The sequence below is a fragment of the Rhamphochromis sp. 'chilingali' genome, assembly GCF_963969265.1.
Source record: "Rhamphochromis sp. 'chilingali' genome assembly, chromosome: 18".
In the NCBI taxonomy this organism is placed as follows: domain Eukaryota; kingdom Metazoa; phylum Chordata; class Actinopteri; order Cichliformes; family Cichlidae; genus Rhamphochromis; species Rhamphochromis sp. 'chilingali'.
In genome coordinates, this window is record NC_137945.1 from 14642878 (window position 1) to 14663652 (window position 20775).

The window sequence follows — 20775 nt, forward strand, 5'->3', positions numbered from 1 at the left end:
GATTTTAATGGAGCATAACAAGAGTTTCGGGAACATTATCGGCATTTACTACAGAATGCCGCCTCATTTCTTGTGCTCGGAATGACGCAGCTGCACGTTTTCTATGGTGTAATGTGCTATGATGTACTCGCTTCACATCGTTTACCCACAAAATAATGCACGTATTACAGTTTTCTTTTATTGAAACTGTAACGCGCATGCAGTACCGTTTTCTGGAGAGAGTTTGTCGTAGGCGTCCTCATATATGTAGTTGCGCCTGATGGTGACATTGATGCCGTCGGGGAACGGGCCGTCCCCCTGCACATCTCGCTTGTCGGCGAAGATTAACCTCTGGAAGATCTACAAGACAGACATGAACCCGGTGACAGGGTCAGTGACAAATCCTGGGAGTTATAAAATGTTTAATCCTGCGAATTATTTTGAGCTTTAGATTTTGAACATACAAACACGAACAATTCCTAAAAGCAAAGCGCTGCTAACCAGTGATGGGTAAAATCCAAATATGTAACTGGATAACTGAAACAAATGGATTTTTGCTTCTCTACTTTTACCTCCAATCAATAAAAAAATATGAATGTAGCTACAAAGACGTAAAGCGCTGCACTCGAGTTGTTACCACAGTGTTAAATACTTACTGGCAAGCTTTAATATTCTCAAAATAACCAGCAAATTTAATAGCATTATATGTATACTATATAAAGGCAATCACTATAATACAACACTCAAAGCCTTATGGTGCAGCTGAGTATGGAGCAGCGGTGCAGTACCTTCACTCGCTCCTCGAAGGGCACCACAAATGGGAGCTCGGTGAGGATGGCCAGATGTCTTTCCTCGGACACAGACAGCTGTGGAGGCTCTAAACCAACTAAAAAAACAAAAAACAAACCCACAGTGTTCGATATTTTAGCGATTGCTTTAATGCAGGGAATCAGTCATTTTCTTCTTGTTTTTATACAATATAGTTATTTAGTGATTTTTGTCCAAATCACAGTAAAAAAAACTCATGATCTAAATACTTTGTGCTTTTATTAAAAATAAAAAAGTAACTTCATGAGTCTCAGATTTAACCAGGGGCGTAATTCCCAGGGGGGTTATGACCCAACCAATATAATCCCCCCAATAAAATTATGAATTATCTTGCATAAATACCAGCAAAATAGTTGCATGTTTATTCATCTGGGGATTTATTTATTTATTTATTTAGACACAGATCTTGACCCCCCCAATGTTCAGCACAAAGTTACGCCGATGAATTTAACCCTCAGTATGTGCAATATAATTGTTCATTAATACACAATATTTGTAATTTAACAGCCAAGTGGTTTTTGAGCTGGAAGCACACTCTCCAACATCACTCTGTAACACTCATCTAACATAATCGCTCCTCACTGTTAAGCATTACGATTAAAACTTCAATCGGTCCACAGGCCAACCATTAAATACCCTTTCCACCCTACAGCCTTTTAATTAACCCAGCTGTGACCTGTCCATCCACCTGCTGGGCTTTATCCATTAGGCTGCTGTTTGTTTTGTATTAAACTTGGCATTTAGACTGTTTAGCCCACAGAAGAAAAAAAACGCTACAATAGCTAAACCGCTCTTCACCCTCCTCCGTGTCCACTGCAGCTCAATTATTCTGCCCAATTAGTCAATCTGATCTGCATTTTCCCATCAGGTTTCCATCTTTGAGGAGAAATATGGCCTCTGAGTGGTCAATACATTGCTCATTCATCAGCCATGGGGCTGTCCATTTAAGGAAATGAGAAAAGGCCAGACAAACACGTGGACCAGATGTGGCTGACTTCATCAGGTACTTTCACGCTAATTGAATTTATCCCACACGGCCTCTGAGTGGCACTGGGTAGATCATACACACATTTTTATCAGCTTGTTTTCACACCGTACTTCACAGAAACCCAAAGTGAGCCTGATGAAGCCCCGTGTCGACGTCAGTGTATTTTCCTGAGTGCCTAATTGAGTCAATGAAGAGAAAATGTGGTTAATATATCTTGGTAGGAATGGGGAAGGTTAATGACTTTTCTGCAGCTTCTTTTCACATCCCTGGGAGGCCTGTGAATGAAACATTATGGTACTGGAAATGTACTTCTATCTCTTTATCTCACTCATTGAGGAAGAATCTACTGGCTATCAGCAATAACACTTCCTTTACACAAACATGATTTTACACTCAAACTTCTCTTATCAGATACATTATCAATGCACAATTCCATAATATATGAAAAGCAAACACAGAGAAGGTGACTTTGGACAGCAATTACTGTGATTTCTTGGACTACTTATCAAGCTGACACAAACATTATGTGCTTCTAAACTTTGCCAAATGCCAAAGGAGTAGCTGTGTGGTGTACATTAAACAGCGCTGATGATAATAGGCTTAAGAGTCTAGTCATTCCAGTTGATGACAAATAAACATCAACTATTCTGCGATTTCAGAGCAGGATAAATATGAAGGTCAATTAGATGACATAGAAAAAGGTAAAGGGGCTCAATTTGACACCCATCTTTTTATAAGGGGAAAAAAAAACACCTAACAGCAGAAATTACAGTACCATCCAGTGTAGACTGAAGTGGCCCAATGCGGCCCATCCTCCGTGTTCTCCATACGTGTCTTGCAGATGGGACGTACAGCTGGGTGACCTGGAGAGAAAAGAGAGGAAGATAATGATGAACCTGAAGCTCCTGCCTGTGCCTTCGAGCCAGAATAAGGGTTACAGGTGACTTTACAAGCCCAAAACATCTTTAAAATAAGAAGTCTTTGTAAAGTTTTTCTTACTTTTACAGCAGTGGTGTACACATAACTATTTTTTTTTTTTTTTTAATTTAGAATAATTTTCATTAACTTTTCAGCTACAAACAGTAGAATATGCTGACTCTGTTACCACCTCTTGAAATTATGCTCTTCTGTGCAACGAAAAAAGAAAAGAAAATAAGCTGAAGTTTATGAAACTCCTCTCACTTGCTCTAAACATGTCTTCACCTTGTTAGAAGGGATAAAATGTGTTGTGATGATCATTTTACCCTTAAGAGGGTAAATTCATTTTATAATTCTGTCTATTAAAATTAAACCAATGCAGAACACGCAATGTAACAATGAACCAAACAGCTGTGATGACAGGTAAATACCTTATCGGCCCGGATGTTGACCTCCTCCGAGAGCCAGTGACCTGCCGGACAGAAGGGTCGGCGGATGTCACGAGCTTTCACCATCTTCACCAAGTTAGTGATGACCTAAAGTGGAAATCAAACACAAAGACACACACACACACACATCCATACACATACCACATTAACATCTTTAAGTCTGACATCAGCATCCCTACAAGAATTCTTAAAAACCGCGGCTAAAGTCTATTTTCAGAGGAGAGCAGCTGTTTTTTTCTTTCACGTATAGGCTGTTCAGTAGGATGAGGTGCCTCCTCTTGGAGGAAAAAGAAAAAGCAATTTGAGAATTTAGCCATTAGTGCGCCATTTATGGGGAGTATAAAAGAAAAACGACCTGCGCCATCCCTCAACGTCCAGCCCTGTTAATTACTGGCGAGGTCTGCTGACATCAGCCATCGGACAGAGGAAGCAAAAGGCCGAGCAGCACTGGATCACAGAGCTGTAGCAGAAGGGCGAAGGGTTGCAATGATATTTCCATTTGGTTACACTGATATTACTGAACCTTTGTCCGAATGCATAATGCTTTAAAGGATTGAGACTTGTATCATTAACCTGAATTATTCTGACGCCATGTGAATGTTTCATGTTTCAACGGGGCCTCTTTCAGTAAAAGTTGCAACAGCATTTTTTCCTCTTTGAACCTAAACAGCAATAACATATCCCTACTCAGTTGCTAATTTCCAATAAATTCAGACTTTTGATTCTGGTGCCATCATTTGTGATTCTCTGAGCCAGTGCGAGAGGGGCGTGGCCCGTTATCTCTCGCTGCAGCAGACAGAGTAGAAAATAACTTAACTAAATGGTGCCTTTACATTTCACTTATGCAACAAGTCTTTTGCACATTTGGAAACCGTTGCGAGTCTATCTCTGTGAACATACAAAGTGACCTATGTCTGAATGACAGCATGCCCTCACTTTAGCAAACTAATGAGGCCTAAAATGTTACATATCCCATTGCCGGGAAGGTTTTAGAGCTTTTTCAGTCTGCTAATGACTCAAATGTTAATAAGAGGCTCCCCTGTTGCTATGGCAAGTCCGAGTTAGACACCTACTGAACAATCACATGCACGTCTTTGCATGAAGATGTAACGCTCGCAGCCAGTCAATTTCCGTATAGTACCTCAGCTAGATTATTCCAATCGACATGTTCATTTCTAAAGCATGTCATTTACATAGAGCAACAATCAATCTTGGCCAATCACCGGGAGGCAACCAGAGCCCGCAATAATGGCAAGTGCAAAAAGCTGTAAGAGGCACGTGACGATGGGTTTGGAGCAGACCTACCCCCTGACTCTGGGAATGAATAAGCATTCCTTAATTAGCCCATCGGGTTAAGTGCAAACCTTAATGGGCCTTTCCCAAACTCCGGCGTGACATCGTTCTCCAAACATAGCCAAGAAGAAAGTTCCATTAGCAATATTAATACAAGCTTAGTTGATCATTTTCATTCAATTAACTTCTTTCAATTAAATAGATAGCTCGACAATGGAGGTGATAAAAGATGGGGAGGGACAGCTGATGACACGAACCAAACATTAGCGTGTTAGGGGTCAGCAGCGTTAAACCGACTGTAAATCCCAACGTTCAATTTGGAAAATGCATTTCCCCTGCTCCCCACTTCTTTAATGGGTCGTTTTAGCTGACAAGAGGCCTTTGAGCTGATCTTTTATGAAAATCCCAGACATGCGCTTCACGTATTCACCACCTTTCAGAGAACACAAGCGTTCACTTTTAAATCCTTTGTCTAAGGGCCAAGAACAAAGTTGCTTAAACACAGTTTCTCGTGGAGAAAAGCAAAGAGGAGAAGTGGAAGGAAGATGTGGAATCGAGACTAGGATTAAGTTGAGGATGTTTTCTGCCTCATTTCCTCTGGGTAAATAATCAGCGTATGACCTCTCTGGTGCTCCGTCTCATCTTTGCCTGTTCATGCTTACATGCTTAACTTCCACTGGTATGGACAAGCATTAGGCCAATCTTGCCTCAACGCACAGAGGGACTACACAACAATTAGGCCCATCGCTAATGTGCCATGCTTCACGGTTAACATGCTGATGAACAGACTTCAATAAAACAGATTTAGCATGATCATAGGAAAGACTCATGAATGCTCACTAAATACATGTGTGCACTGAAAGCTAATTACTGAGATACTGCACGAATCCTTATTGTGCTTTGTGATCTTAACTCCTACTTGCACATGACTGCTCTGGATTTTTCTTATCAATGACAGAAAATATGCCCACACCTGAGGCCAGAAAAGATTCAAAAGTTTCCAATTTTATGCTAAATTTAAAATTTTCTACTCAATATAAAGAAAAACTTCATCTTAAAACACTAGCTAAATTTCTCTCGCTGGTATATCTACTGAGATACATTGTGCGCTCACTTCCTGCCTCATGTTTTAGGGTTAAACACACGTGTAAGCAGGTTAAAGGAAAAATATTTTCGCAACAATGAGACTGTGGGGCTTTTTCTGACATTTTACTGCTCAAAACTTCAGTTTTCAAATTACTGGCTTTGCCACACAGTGAGAAAGCAGGTTTCTGACTTTATTTCCCATGATGCACTTAGAGAACTGTAGGAACTGCAAAGTTTGAAAGTTCTGCTTTTTAGAAACTCTGATATTTTTTCCCATTACTTGATACACTTTTGTTTTCCATCAATTTAACTCTTAGCTTTTTTTTGAATGTGCACTTTGTGTTTGGCAAAACCCTCAATGTCATACGTTTTTATGCTCTGAAAATGAAGAAGATAATAATTTTACCTGGACATAATGAGAAATACAAAACAGACAAACAAAAATGCTATAATATATATATAGGACTACACATCTTACCTTGAAGAGTTGCACCCAGCGCTTCTGTTCGGCCTGGATATGCTGCTGAACCTCGGTGTTCGTCTTCACCCCCACACTACGGAAGGCAGCCATGTACTCCTCTCTGTGCTCTGCTTTGGTCTTAGGGTAGGCCAGCTTGATGATACCCAGACATGCATCTCTCAGACAGCGAGACAAAGTCACAAGCTCTAACAGCGTGAAGGGCATCATGGAGGACTGCGTCTGACCTGTTGAGAGGGAAAATACATTTACAGATATCGATCTGCACCACCTGTGACTGCTAAAAACAAAGGACAACAGCGATATACTATTGTGTTACAAGCGGGAAATGAGCGATATGGGATGGATATGTATCCCAATCTGTCGTACATTCGCCTGTCCAACGACCTCTGTACAAAATATTTGTCAAATAAAATATGTAACATAGATATAAAACAGGGCACCTAGAGGACTACCAGAGAACCATAGATACGCCATTATATCAAGTTAAACAGATGTTTATGTCTATTACCTTCCATTGCATGTCCAAAAAACTCGCTGTCATGCACGGAGATAAGAGAGTGGCTGAAGAGAGAGCTGAAGAGATAGAAGACAGGAATGATGCGGTTGGAGTCCTCAAAGGACATGGGAGACCCTCGGGAGATCAGCTGTAAGAGTGGCACCATAGACCTAAAGGAAACACAGACACATAAACATTTGAAAAAATAAGTATAAGGTTGTGTGAGCAGGCAGAAATATACTGCACATGGATACAAGCTAATGGGAGCTTAAAAACCTGCAGTTTGTCTACTGGCCAACTGAGGCCTACTGCAAAAGTCCCATGTTAAAAGCTCAACTTTACAGCATTAAAAAACATATTTACAGATTGCTTCTGGTTAACTGAATCACACTGAATGGCAGGTGGAGCCGGTTGGTGTCTGCTAGGCCTCATCCACTAGTTCAAGTCATTAAACTGGACATCTTTACTGTGCGTGTGCTGTTTGCCTGTTCTGGAGCATTTTTAATATCGGACTAATCTTATGGCTTGTAGTGTGGTAAAGACTGTCCAAAAAGTCTGCTTCTTTGAGGTTTTGGTGGGTGATATTCTGGTATTTTTTCATCTCTTACTGTATGGATGTTTGTGTGTTCCCCTTTCATCCAAATGCCCATCTTCTATACCATCTACGATACAAACGTGGTGCGTCTGGAAAGTATTCACAGCGCTTGTTCCACACTTTATCAAATTACACTCATACTGCAAAATGGATTAAATTAATTTCTCACCTCAAAATTCTACACAAAATACCCCATAATAATATTTACATATATTTGTTATCTTGGTTGTGTGCTTAGGGTCGTTGTCCTAGTTCGAGATCCAGAGCACTTCAGTGCAGGCCATCATCAAAGATGTCACCGTACATTGCCGCATTCATCTTTCTATCGACCCTGACTAGTCTTCTCATTTATGCTACTGAAAAATCATCCACACAGCATGATGCTGTCACCACCATGCTTCACTGTAGGGATGGTCTTGTACAGCTGATGAGGAATATCTGGTTTCCTCCAGATATGACACTGGGCATTCAGGCCAAAGAGTTCAATCTTTGTTTCATCAGACCAGAGAATTTAGTTTTCATGGTCTGAGATTCCTTCAGCTGCCTTTTCATTGAGGAGTGGTTTCTGTTTGGCCACTCTATCATACAGGCCTGATTGGTGGAGTGTGGGAGAAGTGGCTGTCCTTCTGGAAGGACAATGAAATTCTCCTCTTTCCAAAAGAGCAATGCTGATGCTCTGCCGGAGTGACCATCGCAGTTCTTGGTCACGTCTTTATCTAAATCCCTTCTACTATAATCTCTCAGATTGGCCGGGTTACCAACTCTATTGAGAGTCCTAGTGGACTTTTTCCATCTACAGATGATGGAGGCCATTGTTCTCATTGGGACCTTCAATGCTGCAGAAATGTTCCAGATCTATCTGAATGTATCTGAATCCATCTTGGAGTAAAACTGTAACATGACAAACTGTGCAACAAATGAAGCACTGTGAATACTTTCTGGATTCACTGCATATCTATAACAATGCTTCAAAAGATAAAAATCGTATAGTCAATGTTAGAGTAGCTGACCCAGTGATCATCTTGGTTGTCATGGAGGTGATGAGGTGCCAGAGATGTCTCAGGAAGCGTGCATTGAAAGCCAAGCTGTACAGAAGTCTGCAGAGAACAAAGACAAGCACATAAAACAGAAATATTTAAGTATATTAAATGGAACTGAAAAGACTTGAGTGAGATATTTCAATCAAATGGCACAATCAGTGTGAAGAACAATACATTTACCCTTGGCCAACCTGTTTACCCTGCTGAGATTGTCAACTTTGTCCCGTTAATCAGGGAACACCCAGAAAAAGACACTGTTAACCAATATTTCCCTCACACAATTTTCTTAGTATTTTTTCTTTCTGTCCTTTCATACCTTGCGAGGGGCAAAAGGAGATTAAATTAGCCATTAAGCTTTATTTAGGTGAGGCACCTTCCATTAGTAAACTAGTTGGTGGTGAGGGTGCCCATAAACAGCCCTCTGGCTTCCTGCTGGAGCCCCATTTAACTTAATGACCAGGGGACGGGGCGACAAGACAATGCAGGACGTAGGAGGAGGGGAAACCTGGTCCTCGCTGTGACCCTGCAGTACTGGCATGCTTCCACACTCACAGTGAATTACATGATAACGCAGAGGAAGGCCCACATACTTTGCTTTAGTCTCTCTGCACTCAACGGGCTGTGGCACCAAGGTGTGAAGGCGCTCTTTGTTCAAGTGTGTGTTTTTTTTGTGTATGCTCCTAAATTGCATGGCTTTTCACACGGAGGATAAGAACAGGTGACAATAATGTGGTAAGTAAGCTGAAAAGCAACATGAAGTAGCCCTGCATATAATAGGCCTCTGTCTACTGACACCTACTGTATGAGGATGATTGCCGTTAACAGGGCAGCATCATGTGTTCACAGTAACACAGAGGAATAAAGGTCAGCAGAGGAAAAACATAAAAGTTGGTTGAGTGGGAAAGGGGCAATTCCATGTCTGCTAGATAGTCTCATCTAGTATCAATGTTCAAATTCCCTTTCCACCATCCAATCTGCCAAAATGGAGATTAACATTAGGAGCAGACAAACCTCAATATGGCTTGAAAAGTGGTTTGTGTTGATCACAGGCCATCTGTCAGTGCAACAAGACACTGGAGGGAAGCAAGGAGCAGTGCTGTGGGCCCATAACAAGTGATGTGGGTGTTTGATTGAAATGGGAAACAAAACACTAAATGCCAGCTGACATGCTGATTTACAGCCTGAGAGAACCCAAACCCCCATTTCAATCATGGAATGAACCACTAATAAACAAAGTCAAGACATCAGAAGGGGTTGTGTGTACATATGTGTGAGTGTGTGTGTAAAAAGCAGGTTGATGAATAATGTCTGGATCATTTCATTTTGCACTAATGAAAGAATCTCAGTTCAGCAGAAAAAACAAACAAACAACAAACCCCCGAAACATCAGCCGTGCTCAGGTCAGATCTGATACCGTGAGCCTTGAACGCGCCTCAGCCTACAGACAAATTTGTTTTGCTGGCTTCTGTGTCCGCATGAACCAACAGCATTTTCTTTTTTTTTTTAATCACACCACCACAAAGATCGCGGTAACGGTTCAAAAGTAAATGGAGGTCACTTAATCAGAGTGACCCTGTTAGCAGCAGAGTGCTACACTGGAAGAAACCAAACAATCAAAGTGAAATTACACCAAATATCCAACCCTAACAGTTAAAGTGAATTACTGCGTGGTCTCCAGAACAAACCTGAGCTAAGTATAATTAGCAAATCAATCAAAAATCTATTTTGGTCCCAGTTGATTGTCCTGCTTTTAAACTTACCCTATAGAAAAAAGTGTGGAGTGCAGTTTAATGAGACATTTTACATATTTATTAAAAAGGCAGTGTGCTGGGCTGGCTGCACGACTGGCCGGCTTCTTTTTTTTTTTTCCTTTCTTTTTTTTGCTTTAAGACTCGTAAATCAAGACCAGAATGCAATTTGCTCCCCTTAGCCTCTTGTAAAGCTATCCCATCCACTCCTGCAGTGATTAATCTTTCTCAGTGAGCTAATTATTTTGTACAGATATCCAATAATGATGGAAGAGGAAGGACAGGATTTATGGTAAAAGCCGAGAGAAAGAGGAAGCTGTAAAAATAAATAAATAAATTTAAAAATAAGGGCTGAAATTCTTCTAAATTCTTGTCAACCGCTTGTAAACAACAATGCAAAATTACTAGCTGACCACTAGAGTCCAGCTGCACATGCCCAGTTTATATAATTACTTGAAAGGATTTGGGGAATGTTATGGATTCAAATAATAGCAAAATATCTGTCTAGTAAAGCAGAGCTGCTAATGTGATCCCGAAATGCATCCTCACATATAAATGAACTGACAGCAACTGGCTTCAATAATAATTAACTAGAGCTGGTTGCCCGTCCATGAAGCTCAGCCTGATCACCTCCTGTCAGTCAATGCACCATCTAGACCCCCACGCTACCTCTGACATCCTGGCCCTAATGCAATCAACCTGAAAAGGGGTAATTGCCCTCATCCAGAACTGACAGCCTCCCTGACATCCCGGCTTCCTCTGCCGGTTGTAAATGCCAGCGGGTGCGGACCACTGATAACTGCCTGCCTGCCTGGTTTTATCGTTACTTACATTACTGCTTACAGCGCGGAAACACATAAACACACAGTTTTCCTCTCAATCAGGTGGCTCCTGGGATGCAAGGCTGATCCCGTCGAGATGTGCAAAGTGTTATGATATGCCATTTAAAAAACGAAAAGCTTTTACATTTACTTTGAGGTTGTGTTTTTGATTCAGACACGCCTCCTGGCGTAAGGCTACTTACATTAACTTCATTACATGACACAGGAAGAATGAAAGACCCCCCAAAAATGTGCGTCTTTGTACCTGACTTTTGGCACCATGAGACGATGCTGCACCATCAGCGTGTGACAGATGGACGCCATCATGGTGAAGACCTCCTCGCTGGCTGAATCCCTCCACACCAGGTTGAGCAGGGCGTTAGTCTGGTGTTTGGTGTCCAGTTTGTGGACACACTCTTCTGTTATCAGCTGAACTGAAATCCGGCTGTCATCCTAGTGAAGAAAGAGATGAGTGTTATTTAAAGGACTGTGATTATGTGATTGAGAAGTATGTGTACGAGGGTAAAAAAAAATAAAAATGTTATTTTAGTTTTTTATAGTTTATTTTCGAGATGCAATCTGCAATTTTTAGGTTACTGTTAATAAAACCAAGCGTTTAAATATCAGTTTTTAAACTTGTCGGTGTCATATGAGAGTATTGTGGAGTGTTTGTTGCTACTAATCTGCCTGGTTTGTGCTTGTGATAACAGTTATCTATTTACTTCTCTTTTAAAGAAATGTTTATTGGCTCTTGGTGAAAGCATCTTCTGTGACCACACAAGAGTGCACAACGAATTTCCCAACTAGGACAATAAAATATATTGTATCGTATATTATCGCTTTATTATCGCTAGACGAGGTGTCTGAATGTACGCATTTTTGAAGGTCTGAGGCAAAATGTTTTAAGCCACAGCGGTGCAGAATCCTTCCAAATATTCATTTATTCAGTTTCGTAAGTTAATCATGTTTACAGTGGGCCAACCACCAACTGGTGGTAAATATTTACTCTAAATCCATCGATAAGTAATGAGTAATCCTGCTTCAAACACAAAAACACAGAAACAAACTAAACCAACCACAACCGCCATAGCAAAGCTAATAAGAAATAATTTGGCAAATGTTGTGATTTAATGCCATTTTACCTTCAGTTATTCAGCTGATTGTCATCCTTTATGTTAACTTATCACTTTAAACTCATTCAGCATCATAAGCACATAAGGAATAGTCTGTTAATTCCTTTTATTCCTGAGTTTGGGAAACAAACTCCCAGTTGTTCACACAATGAAAAGTGTGGCTTCTCCATCGCTGCCACACAGCTTACATTAGAGAGGCTGACATTACCTGAGTATAGGGCTGCTCGATTATGGCAAAAATGATAATCACGATTATTTTCACTGAAATTGAGATCTCGATTATTTGACGATATTTATTTAACCCTTACGACCTACTATAGAACCAAGTCCGCCAGAGCTTATATTATTATTATTTTATTTTTTTTTTTTACATGTTGTAGTGCCATTTGTGGGAGCATTTCAAGTTGCTATACATCAATACAACTGTTATAGCCCATATTGTAATAATATGTATGCATTAAGTCCATAGTAATTACATTAATTGCAAAAAAGTACAATAAACTACAAAAAAATTGAAAATCGTTTTTGGTTTTTTTTTTTTACATATATTTCTACTTGGAGAAATTTAAGAGGTTTATCCCTCAAAACTTGAAATACAAAAAAAGTTGCAAAAAATAGTTTACAACAACAGGAAATTTATTTTGAGTGTCTTCATAGTTTTATTTTGGAGATACACCAATTTTTATATACTGCAGGAAAAACGAAAAAACAATCCTATGATGCAAATTTGCAAAGAAAACAGCAGGTGCATCAAAATAAACCATTTCCAGCAGTACAATTCGAGTTCTAAGCATCACAGAAACTATTCAGAAAAGTATAGAGTCAAACATGACTTATAAAAACACCAGTATAGGCAATTAAGGCCTACAAGTAAAAAACTACATTTCCGCGAAATGACGTCACTTCCGGTTTCGGGCAGGAAATGGCGCACATGCGATAGTTCGCGACTTCCAGTGTTGCCAACTTTGTCGCTATATTTAGCAAGTTTTCAGACCCGCTAAAAAAAAAGACGTGAAAGCCCTTATTGCTTTTACTCTCAACAAGTAGCGGGTGCTGTGACGCAGTCAGTTCTTCTTTTACTCTTATGCTGTTTTGTGGATCACAAGGTTTAAAACTACTTATAAACACACACACACAAAGTAACTCCACCAGAGCGCCTATTTCGGGTCACTTTTGCCGGTCCAAGCCCGGGTAAAGGAGCAGGGTTGGAATTGTGACATTAAAAAAAACAATAATTGCTAAAAGAAATTTAATTTGTAGTTCTAAATAAATTCTAAATGCATTTAGGACGTTTTTTACTCACTTTATGTCTCTTCCACGATGTTATTTCTCTCTCCAACAACATAGGTTACAATTAGATTAGCATGACCTATTATGCAAATTTGGCGATGACGTCATTTAGCGACTTCTAGCGACTTTTAGGACAACCAATAGCGATTTTCCTTACTGAGGAGTTGGCAACACTGCTGACTCCGTTTCACTGTGGGAAGTGTTATGAACAGCTGATCGGATCACAAAACGTGTTTCTGGAATATTATGTTTTTGTTCCTGCAAGCGCTTTTTATGCAATTTTTGCAAAGCTTTATGTGGAAGGAAACCGTGACCGAGGACAAGCTGATGGCATCAGATGTAAGTACAACTCCTCCGGTTTCATATGCAAAACAAATTATTGCGCTAGCTTACACTGTTCAGGTTCTACAGGGATTTAAAAATTGTTACACAAAACGGAGCGTGCTGCTCTGACCGGCTTTAAAGGGTTAACGATGACAACGTATTGAATAATGACTTTAAAAAATAATATAAAATAGTGTGCAACACCACTGAAGTTTTTTTTACCTCTCTTTTCAACCAGCGGCAGTCACTCTCCTCTCCAAATAACTTCTGCTTAGCTTTCCGAGCTTCCCTCGGGTCCTCTTAATCAGCGGTCTCCACCCTTTTTTGCGCCACGGACCGGTTTATGCCCCACGGACCGGCCTTTAAGGTGTCGCGGATAAATGAGGGAGGGGCCAATAATCGGCTCAGTCATTTTTAATGATCGTTGAAAGCCCAGATCGTAATCGTGATTAAAATTCGATTAATTGAGCAGCCCTACCTGAGTACAACATGAACCTTGTGCTGGTATCAGCCAACAGGCTAAGTCACATTTCTAGTGAAAACTGTTAACAGACACGAGAATGACCTTTTTGAGATATTCAAGTTTTGCTTAAATCAAAACTGCTTTGACTGTAAGAAACTTTTGTTTTGTTATAGTTAGCCATATTGTTTATGCTATGTAAAGGTAAATGTCTTGCGGAACAGTTTCACATCTACAAAGCAAAACTCATGACAAAAAAAAAAAAAAAAATTTAAAAAATGGGGCTTTGCACATGTTTTGAATGTAGAAATAAAAGAAAAAATTAACTGAATTGTGTGAATGCTAGAAATGTGTAGAGGGGCCTTATCAACACTGACATCCCTCACCGAGGCATGCTGTGCGCTGAGATATTTGGACATATATGCGGGGATTTTACCTGCATGGGTAGCGGCTGGATGCCAGCGTTATCGTCATCCTCCGAGTCGCTGCTCACTTCTGGCCTGGTGCTGCTTTCTGACACTGGCAGCAGCGGCAGCAGCGTCTGCAGGGCCCGGAGGTACAACAGGAGACCCTCCTCTGATAGTGAGCCTGCCAACGCGCATCATTCATCATTACCGCGCACATTAACCCATCTCCCACTCTATAAATCAGTCTCATTACCACACAGAGGAATGTACAGGAGAAACAAGTACAGCACAAGCATGAGCCTGTGTGTTCAGCTCTAAACTCCCACTGACCTAGGCGGTTCTCCCCTGCAGAGAGGACAAAATAAAACAGCCATGGTGCTTGGCTCTGTGCTGCTGAAGAGGAGTCGATCGTGGCCTTAAGGGAGCTCAGGAAAGCCTCGAAAGGGAATGAGTGACGGAAGTCTGATAGTGCCGGGATAAAGAAGTGAAAGATCTGCTCAGTAAACGGAGCAGAGATGAACTCCTCGGTAAAAGCCGCAAATACAAACTGCCTGTAACATGACAGACAAAGCAGATATTAGTACACTGTGTGAAATCCTAACAAAATAAAAATAATATCAAAATACTGTTTGCTCATCGATAAATTCACTAAAGTATGGGTTGATTTAACATCTCCCTGCTCTTTCTACTGTGTGACTTCTCCAATATTGTCTCTCCAAACAGTGCTGCTTTGTGTAGCCTGGTCACACACATCTGGCGAGCCAAGTCAGATAATTAGCTGTTAGAGCCAGTATGTACACAAGTTCCTCTCACTCCCGTCTTGCTTTTCTTCAAAGAAGAAAAGAAGTCCTCTCGTCGTTTGTTATTAAGAATGTCTCAAACCAAGAGACAAACAGGCTGGTATTCTGCACTCCAGCGAGCAAGCAAGTCTGGGAAACTTTTATGGCTTGTTGTAAATTGGTCTGTGAAGCAATTACTGCTTCACTATTGACAAGAGGGACAAAAACTGGTGTAGTTTGTCTGATTGGCTTAATGGATGATTTTAAAAGAATTCAACAGAGACAAACACCTTCTGTTCCTGCTATTATGCCGCTATCGTCTCCACTGTTTACTGTATGTGCCGGGCGTTCTGCAGAATTGTGTAACTTTTGAGACAATTCCTTCAGTAAATAGTTAAACAATACAGGGCAAACTAAGTTTTTTGAATGCCACTGCTTATTGTTTTAGCTTACTTTCCCAAAAAGTGAAAATAGCAGCGCTGTCTTCTTTTTTTGGAGATGCATGCACTAATTTCTCTAAAACTGTCCTTCAGACAATCATCATTGTACGACAAATACTAGCAGGTAATCTTTTAGGGGCGTCTTTCTTGTCGCATCCTGTGCAAATGTTCCTGTTCTCCTGCTTTGCTCACTGTACCTTGCGCCTGTTGTGCAGGAGGAGTAGGTAAAGTGCAGAGGTTTGAGGATGTGCTCCAACAGTGTGCTTGCCAGGGGGATAGTGGGAGCGTCGCTGTACTCCAGACTGGAAGGGAGCCTGTGATTCACAAGAATATACAGCGACCTGTAGTATCCTGATGAGAGGACAGAGAGAAGAATTAACACTCAAAATAATTATCTGAGAAAACGCTAATGTAATTACGTATTTAATATAAACATATTAAAAAAAGAAATCTTCCTGTTTGCAGTAACTGAAATGTTGTAAAAATGAGTCCCTTAAACCTAACATTCAGGCTAAAAAGTAGGATTTTTTTCAGATGTAATGCTAAAAAATGTTTCGTGCAGACAACAATGACTAACTTTAAACCGTGCTTTTGAAATGACTCATGCTTCTGGGAAATCGTCAGTACTTGAAATACACTTGACTTGAATGTAATCCTGTACCAGTCACAACATGAACTGCCCTGTACTGATAAAAAACACTGACAAAATTATATTGACACACATTCAAGATCTCTGCACACCCCTTATTGTTTAATAATTTGGTCTCAACAGGTTTATTTGCACCTATGCTGCAGGAATCTGTGTGTCACTGACATTTCTTTTCTTTCTATAAAAAGAAGAAAAAAAAAAATCCTGACCGCAGACTCACAACAGAGATAAAAGTTAAGCCAGTGAGCTTACCTTTCTGTACCATGTAGTGCAAAATCTGCTCGAGTAATGAAGCTACATTATTAGCATCTGGAATAACGGGAAGATAGGTTCTCTCTGTAGAAAAGATTTCTAGCATTCGCATGGGAACTGCAACATTTAAACTGTCATCCGTGCAGCTCTGCAAGAGTCTAAAAGACAGGAGAGAGCGACAAGAGTGATAATGGCAACTTCTGTTACAGATATCCCATCAGCTTTTGCATTTATGCATCTGTAAGAAAATTATTTATTTCCAATACCTGCAGCAGAAGCCTAAGATCCTCTTGATCTGAAACACGCATGTCTTCTTCTGTGGGCCAACCAACAGCTTCACAAACTGGCCGTTGTGCTTCACCAGGTTCTGGCACAGCCATATCTTTATCAACACACAGGTAGACACAGTTTTGGTCTTTGGCAAACACAACTTTTTAATATATTAGCATCTATTAAATCTATTGATACAACCAAAGGGCCTAAGGCTCGGGGTTTTTTTTGTCTTCTCACCAATCTATGGGCATCCACACTCTGTCTGTAGAAAAATATTAATTGTCTTGATAAGAGGCAGAGACCAACGCCATCCAGGGCGTGTTGAGCTCCTCCCGACTGCGTCTGGCTGACACGCTCGTCAAACTTTGCCCGCTGTATGGCATACTGGAGAAAGAAAGTCACAGGTCACACACTGTAAACACTCTGTTTGAGCAGACTTGGTACAAAAACAGAAATGCTGCTACCACAAATCAATACAGTTCCCAAAACAAGAAAGAAAATGTGATCACCACATTTGCATTTTAACAGAAACAACAAGATGCAGCATCAACTTCTTTTAAGTAAGGTAACACAATATCATTGCTGTAACTGTCTGTGGACCAACCGACTTCCTGATGAGATGCAGAAGTTCACAATTTTGCCTAAAGCCACATGTTTATTTCTGATCTTTGAAGCCAAAAACACTCATCACAAGGACGAAGTTAAGGTTGCGAAAAAACTTGCTATTTCCCACACCATCAAATAGGCAGTGTCATTCATTAGCCAGCTGTATGTTAGAGGGTTTCACATGTCATCGCATGCAATGTCACTAGAATTATGTAATGTATGAAATGTGCTTGCAGACATACCTGTTTTTTCAAGTCTTGGTAACCGCGTACATAGGACTGAATGATAATGGCGTTCTTCAGTCGTCTTCTTTCATCCTGAGCAAATTAAAGCAAAATTTACAAATGCTTGATTGTGCTACTTGCTGCCAATGGTAGCACAACCAGTTATTAACTTTAGGGGGCAATTGCTTTTTGACATACTATATGGACAGATTTGGATAACTTTCTTCCCTTAATAAATGAAATAACTACTTTAAAAAAAACTGCATTCTGTATTTTCTTGGGCCTTTGTTTAATATTAATCTGAAGCATGTAAGTGTGATATACAGAAAAAGAAATCAAGGAGAAAAAAGCTTTGCAGCACTACACTAGTTTCAACGTCATGCTGACTGTCACAAAGAAATGTGACGTTTATATTTATGAACGCAAACAAATATACTCCTTTTTCATTAATATTTCATGTTTCTTTGCAAGACCAAGCTGGGTGAAACAATGAAAGAACTGACTTTTCAAAATTGCAAATAGTATGAGCTGCAAAATTTTAAAGGGCACCAACAAAAGACTTCAGAAGAGACATTACTTCTCTTTTCCGTCTCTCTTCTTGAGTGCGGTGCAACAGTGATGCCTTCTCCTCCTGAAAAGCAACAAAGATTATTATAAAAATGCAACACAACAACACGTTTTAACCACATCTGTTAAGCATAGAGCTATGTGTGGTTTGTTAATGGCAGCAGATGTATTCCCAGTTTTGAGATGCCACTTACCTTTTTACTCGCTCCTCCAAGGGACACCTTGGGTCTTGTCTTGAAATCTCCCTCAAAGCTGAACATCGTTAGATTTTTTCCATGGACTGACTGACTCGAAGGCTTACTCTAATTTCTGAAAGAGAAAATGAAACAGACCAGTCGTGATGACTTGACTGCCAACTTATAAACAATTAACTTCGGCTAACAGTTTCTCCGACCACGACACTATAAAGCTACGTTTGCAGGCCATATTTTTAGTAGCAAAATTAAACGATTATGAACAGTCAAAGCGGACAACAGTTGAACAACATCACAGGAGGTCAAGTTCAGCCAGACCTTCAGTTTGAATGCAACAATAGTTAGCTAACCGGTTAACTTAGCCGGTTAGCTAATGACTCAGCAGCTGCTAGGGGCTTTAACAAGCCTGCTTCCTCTAAACGACCCCAACAATGAGACACCGTATTAAAGCTCATTTATTCGTGACATTTCGTAGCAAGGACAACGTATGTGCAAGCAGCATGATTTTGCTGACGTTAGCAATGCAGCTAACTAGCTGGGCAGCTAAACGCTGAGGCAGGCTAACTTTCCGGGGGGGTGTCTTCCTACCCTACCCGCATGTCCTTTTGACATCATTTCTTTTGAAGGACACACATCTGAGAAAAATAAGCAGCAATGTATGAATCGTTTACCTTCGACTTTTGAGCTAAGAAGTGAGACAGACACTACAACACTGAGAAGGATGTTTACGTTTCTCCAAACGTCAAGTCTTCTTTTCCTGCTCTCTCTAGAAATCAACACAACACCGGAGAGCAGCCTGCATCCGCTTCCTGCAAAGCGAGGCAGCTGATTGGACAGAATGTCTGTCAATACCGTCTCTAAGACCCGCCCTTCTACTAGAGCCATTGAGAAGGTTCTCGGGCTACAGCATGAGTGTGTGTTTGGGTTGAATTTGTCATTTTGCGAGGACCTTCGTGTATTTTTTAGGGAAAAAACACGAAAAAAACACCATTAACTTTTAACCTGATGAGTCTGGGATAGATGTTTAGATTATGGTTAGTGTCCTCTAAAGTAAGGGAAACATGAACCAAGGTCATTAAAGTTAACTAAAGCTAACCATTTTAGGTAATTAAAATAAACAATAAAACTTAGACTAAGGTAAGGGCCAAAACAAATACAGATTATTAGAAAAAAAATATGATTGGACAACACTGAATTTTTTTAAAGCATTGGGCAGAGTGAAAGGCAGTGTGGCAGGTGGAGATGAGTGTCAGAGGTGATTTGTGACAGAATGATAGCACCAAGAGTTAAAGGGAACATGAGACCTCCTGGGGTTTAATGTTTGGAGATAGTTGCACTGATGAAAACACAAGACACTGAGCTGCAGCTGTTTAGAACTGAAAATACTAGATTTACCTTGGGAGTGACAAGGATGGACAGGATTAGAAATTAATATGTTGAAGGGACAGCTCAGGTTGAGCAGTTTGGACACAAAGAGAGGAGAGGCCAAGATGGTTTGGACATGTGCAGAGAAGAGACGGGATATGTGGACAAGAGATACTGGATAAAAGATGCTGAATTTTGAGTTGCCAGGTAGGAGGAAAAGAGGAAGGCATGCAGAGGGTCAGTGTGACGAAAGATACTAGGGATGGGGTGAGATGTTGGGGTGACCTCTAATGGCAACCAAAACAACTGAAAGCAGACAACTATATGGTAAATGATATCACGTGCAATAGAATAATAGCTGAAAAAAGTTAATTTTAAAAAGTGAAGAAAAAAATTTAAGGAGTGAATTAACTGACTTCAGACTAGCTTCATGAAGCAGGTCACTGAAGCCTGAGGAACCCTGAGGGCAAAAAGATCAAAGAGGAAATATCCTGAGTGTTAGTCTTTGTGAGTTTGGTCATATCTGTTAACAAAACCAGCCTGATGAGGCATTGATGCACATGTTTATTTATATCTGGGATGTCTGTGAGTCAACTGATTTCATCAGGTGTTGTGTTTATATTGTAATACCTGCTCTGAACTACATAAATCATCCACTTATCTCATTCAAGAGGTGTTGGAGTCTATCCCAGCTGTCGCTGGGTGAAAGGTGTGGTATACCCTGACACAGTACTAACAGTGAGGCTGTCATGGTCCTTGGATTTTTTTTTGACAGTGTTTTAAAGCTGTGGACTTGCTTTCCATGTGTTATTCTTGAGCTTTTGTTTTAATAGTTCTGCATGATTTTCATGGTTTTAGTTTGTTTATATTTTTTTATTTCAGTTATCCTGCCTCCTTTCTCCTTATTATAAATTATTTGTCTTCATATTTGTTTATTTCCTGTTTTATTTTGGTCATTCTTTGTCTGTTGTGTATTTTTTTAAGCTTACTTCTCTTGCGTCGTTATCCTGATTTAGTTTAGGTGTGTTTTGTTCCTGTTAGACCTCAGGATGTCTGCATATATTAAAAGACTGTTTGTATTAGTTGCCTG

The 20775-nt window shown here is 40.3% G+C and overlaps 1 protein-coding gene across 1 annotated transcript in view; it reads right to left on the reverse strand.

The window, feature by feature from the left end:
* ube3c (ubiquitin protein ligase E3C) overlaps positions 1-19139 on the reverse strand; it is a 29843-nt gene extending 10704 nt beyond the window's left edge. Inside the window, exons 1-18 of the mRNA XM_080865813.1 lie at positions 18992-19139; positions 18321-18435; positions 18137-18190; positions 17578-17652; positions 16967-17113; positions 16723-16838; positions 16457-16614; positions 15753-15906; positions 14667-14887; positions 14366-14517; positions 10988-11175; positions 8124-8210; positions 6531-6688; positions 6020-6246; positions 3145-3249; positions 2571-2658; positions 768-865; positions 207-339 (exon numbers count right to left, since the gene is read on the reverse strand). Of these exons, the coding sequence (XP_080721939.1) occupies positions 207-339; positions 768-865; positions 2571-2658; positions 3145-3249; positions 6020-6246; positions 6531-6688; positions 8124-8210; positions 10988-11175; positions 14366-14517; positions 14667-14887; positions 15753-15906; positions 16457-16614; positions 16723-16838; positions 16967-17113; positions 17578-17652; positions 18137-18190; positions 18321-18386 (2227 nt within the window). The 5' untranslated portion in view covers positions 18387-18435; positions 18992-19139. The remainder of the gene's footprint in view (positions 1-206; positions 340-767; positions 866-2570; positions 2659-3144; positions 3250-6019; positions 6247-6530; positions 6689-8123; positions 8211-10987; positions 11176-14365; positions 14518-14666; positions 14888-15752; positions 15907-16456; positions 16615-16722; positions 16839-16966; positions 17114-17577; positions 17653-18136; positions 18191-18320; positions 18436-18991) is intronic.
* Between the last annotated feature and the right edge of the window lie 1636 nt (positions 19140-20775).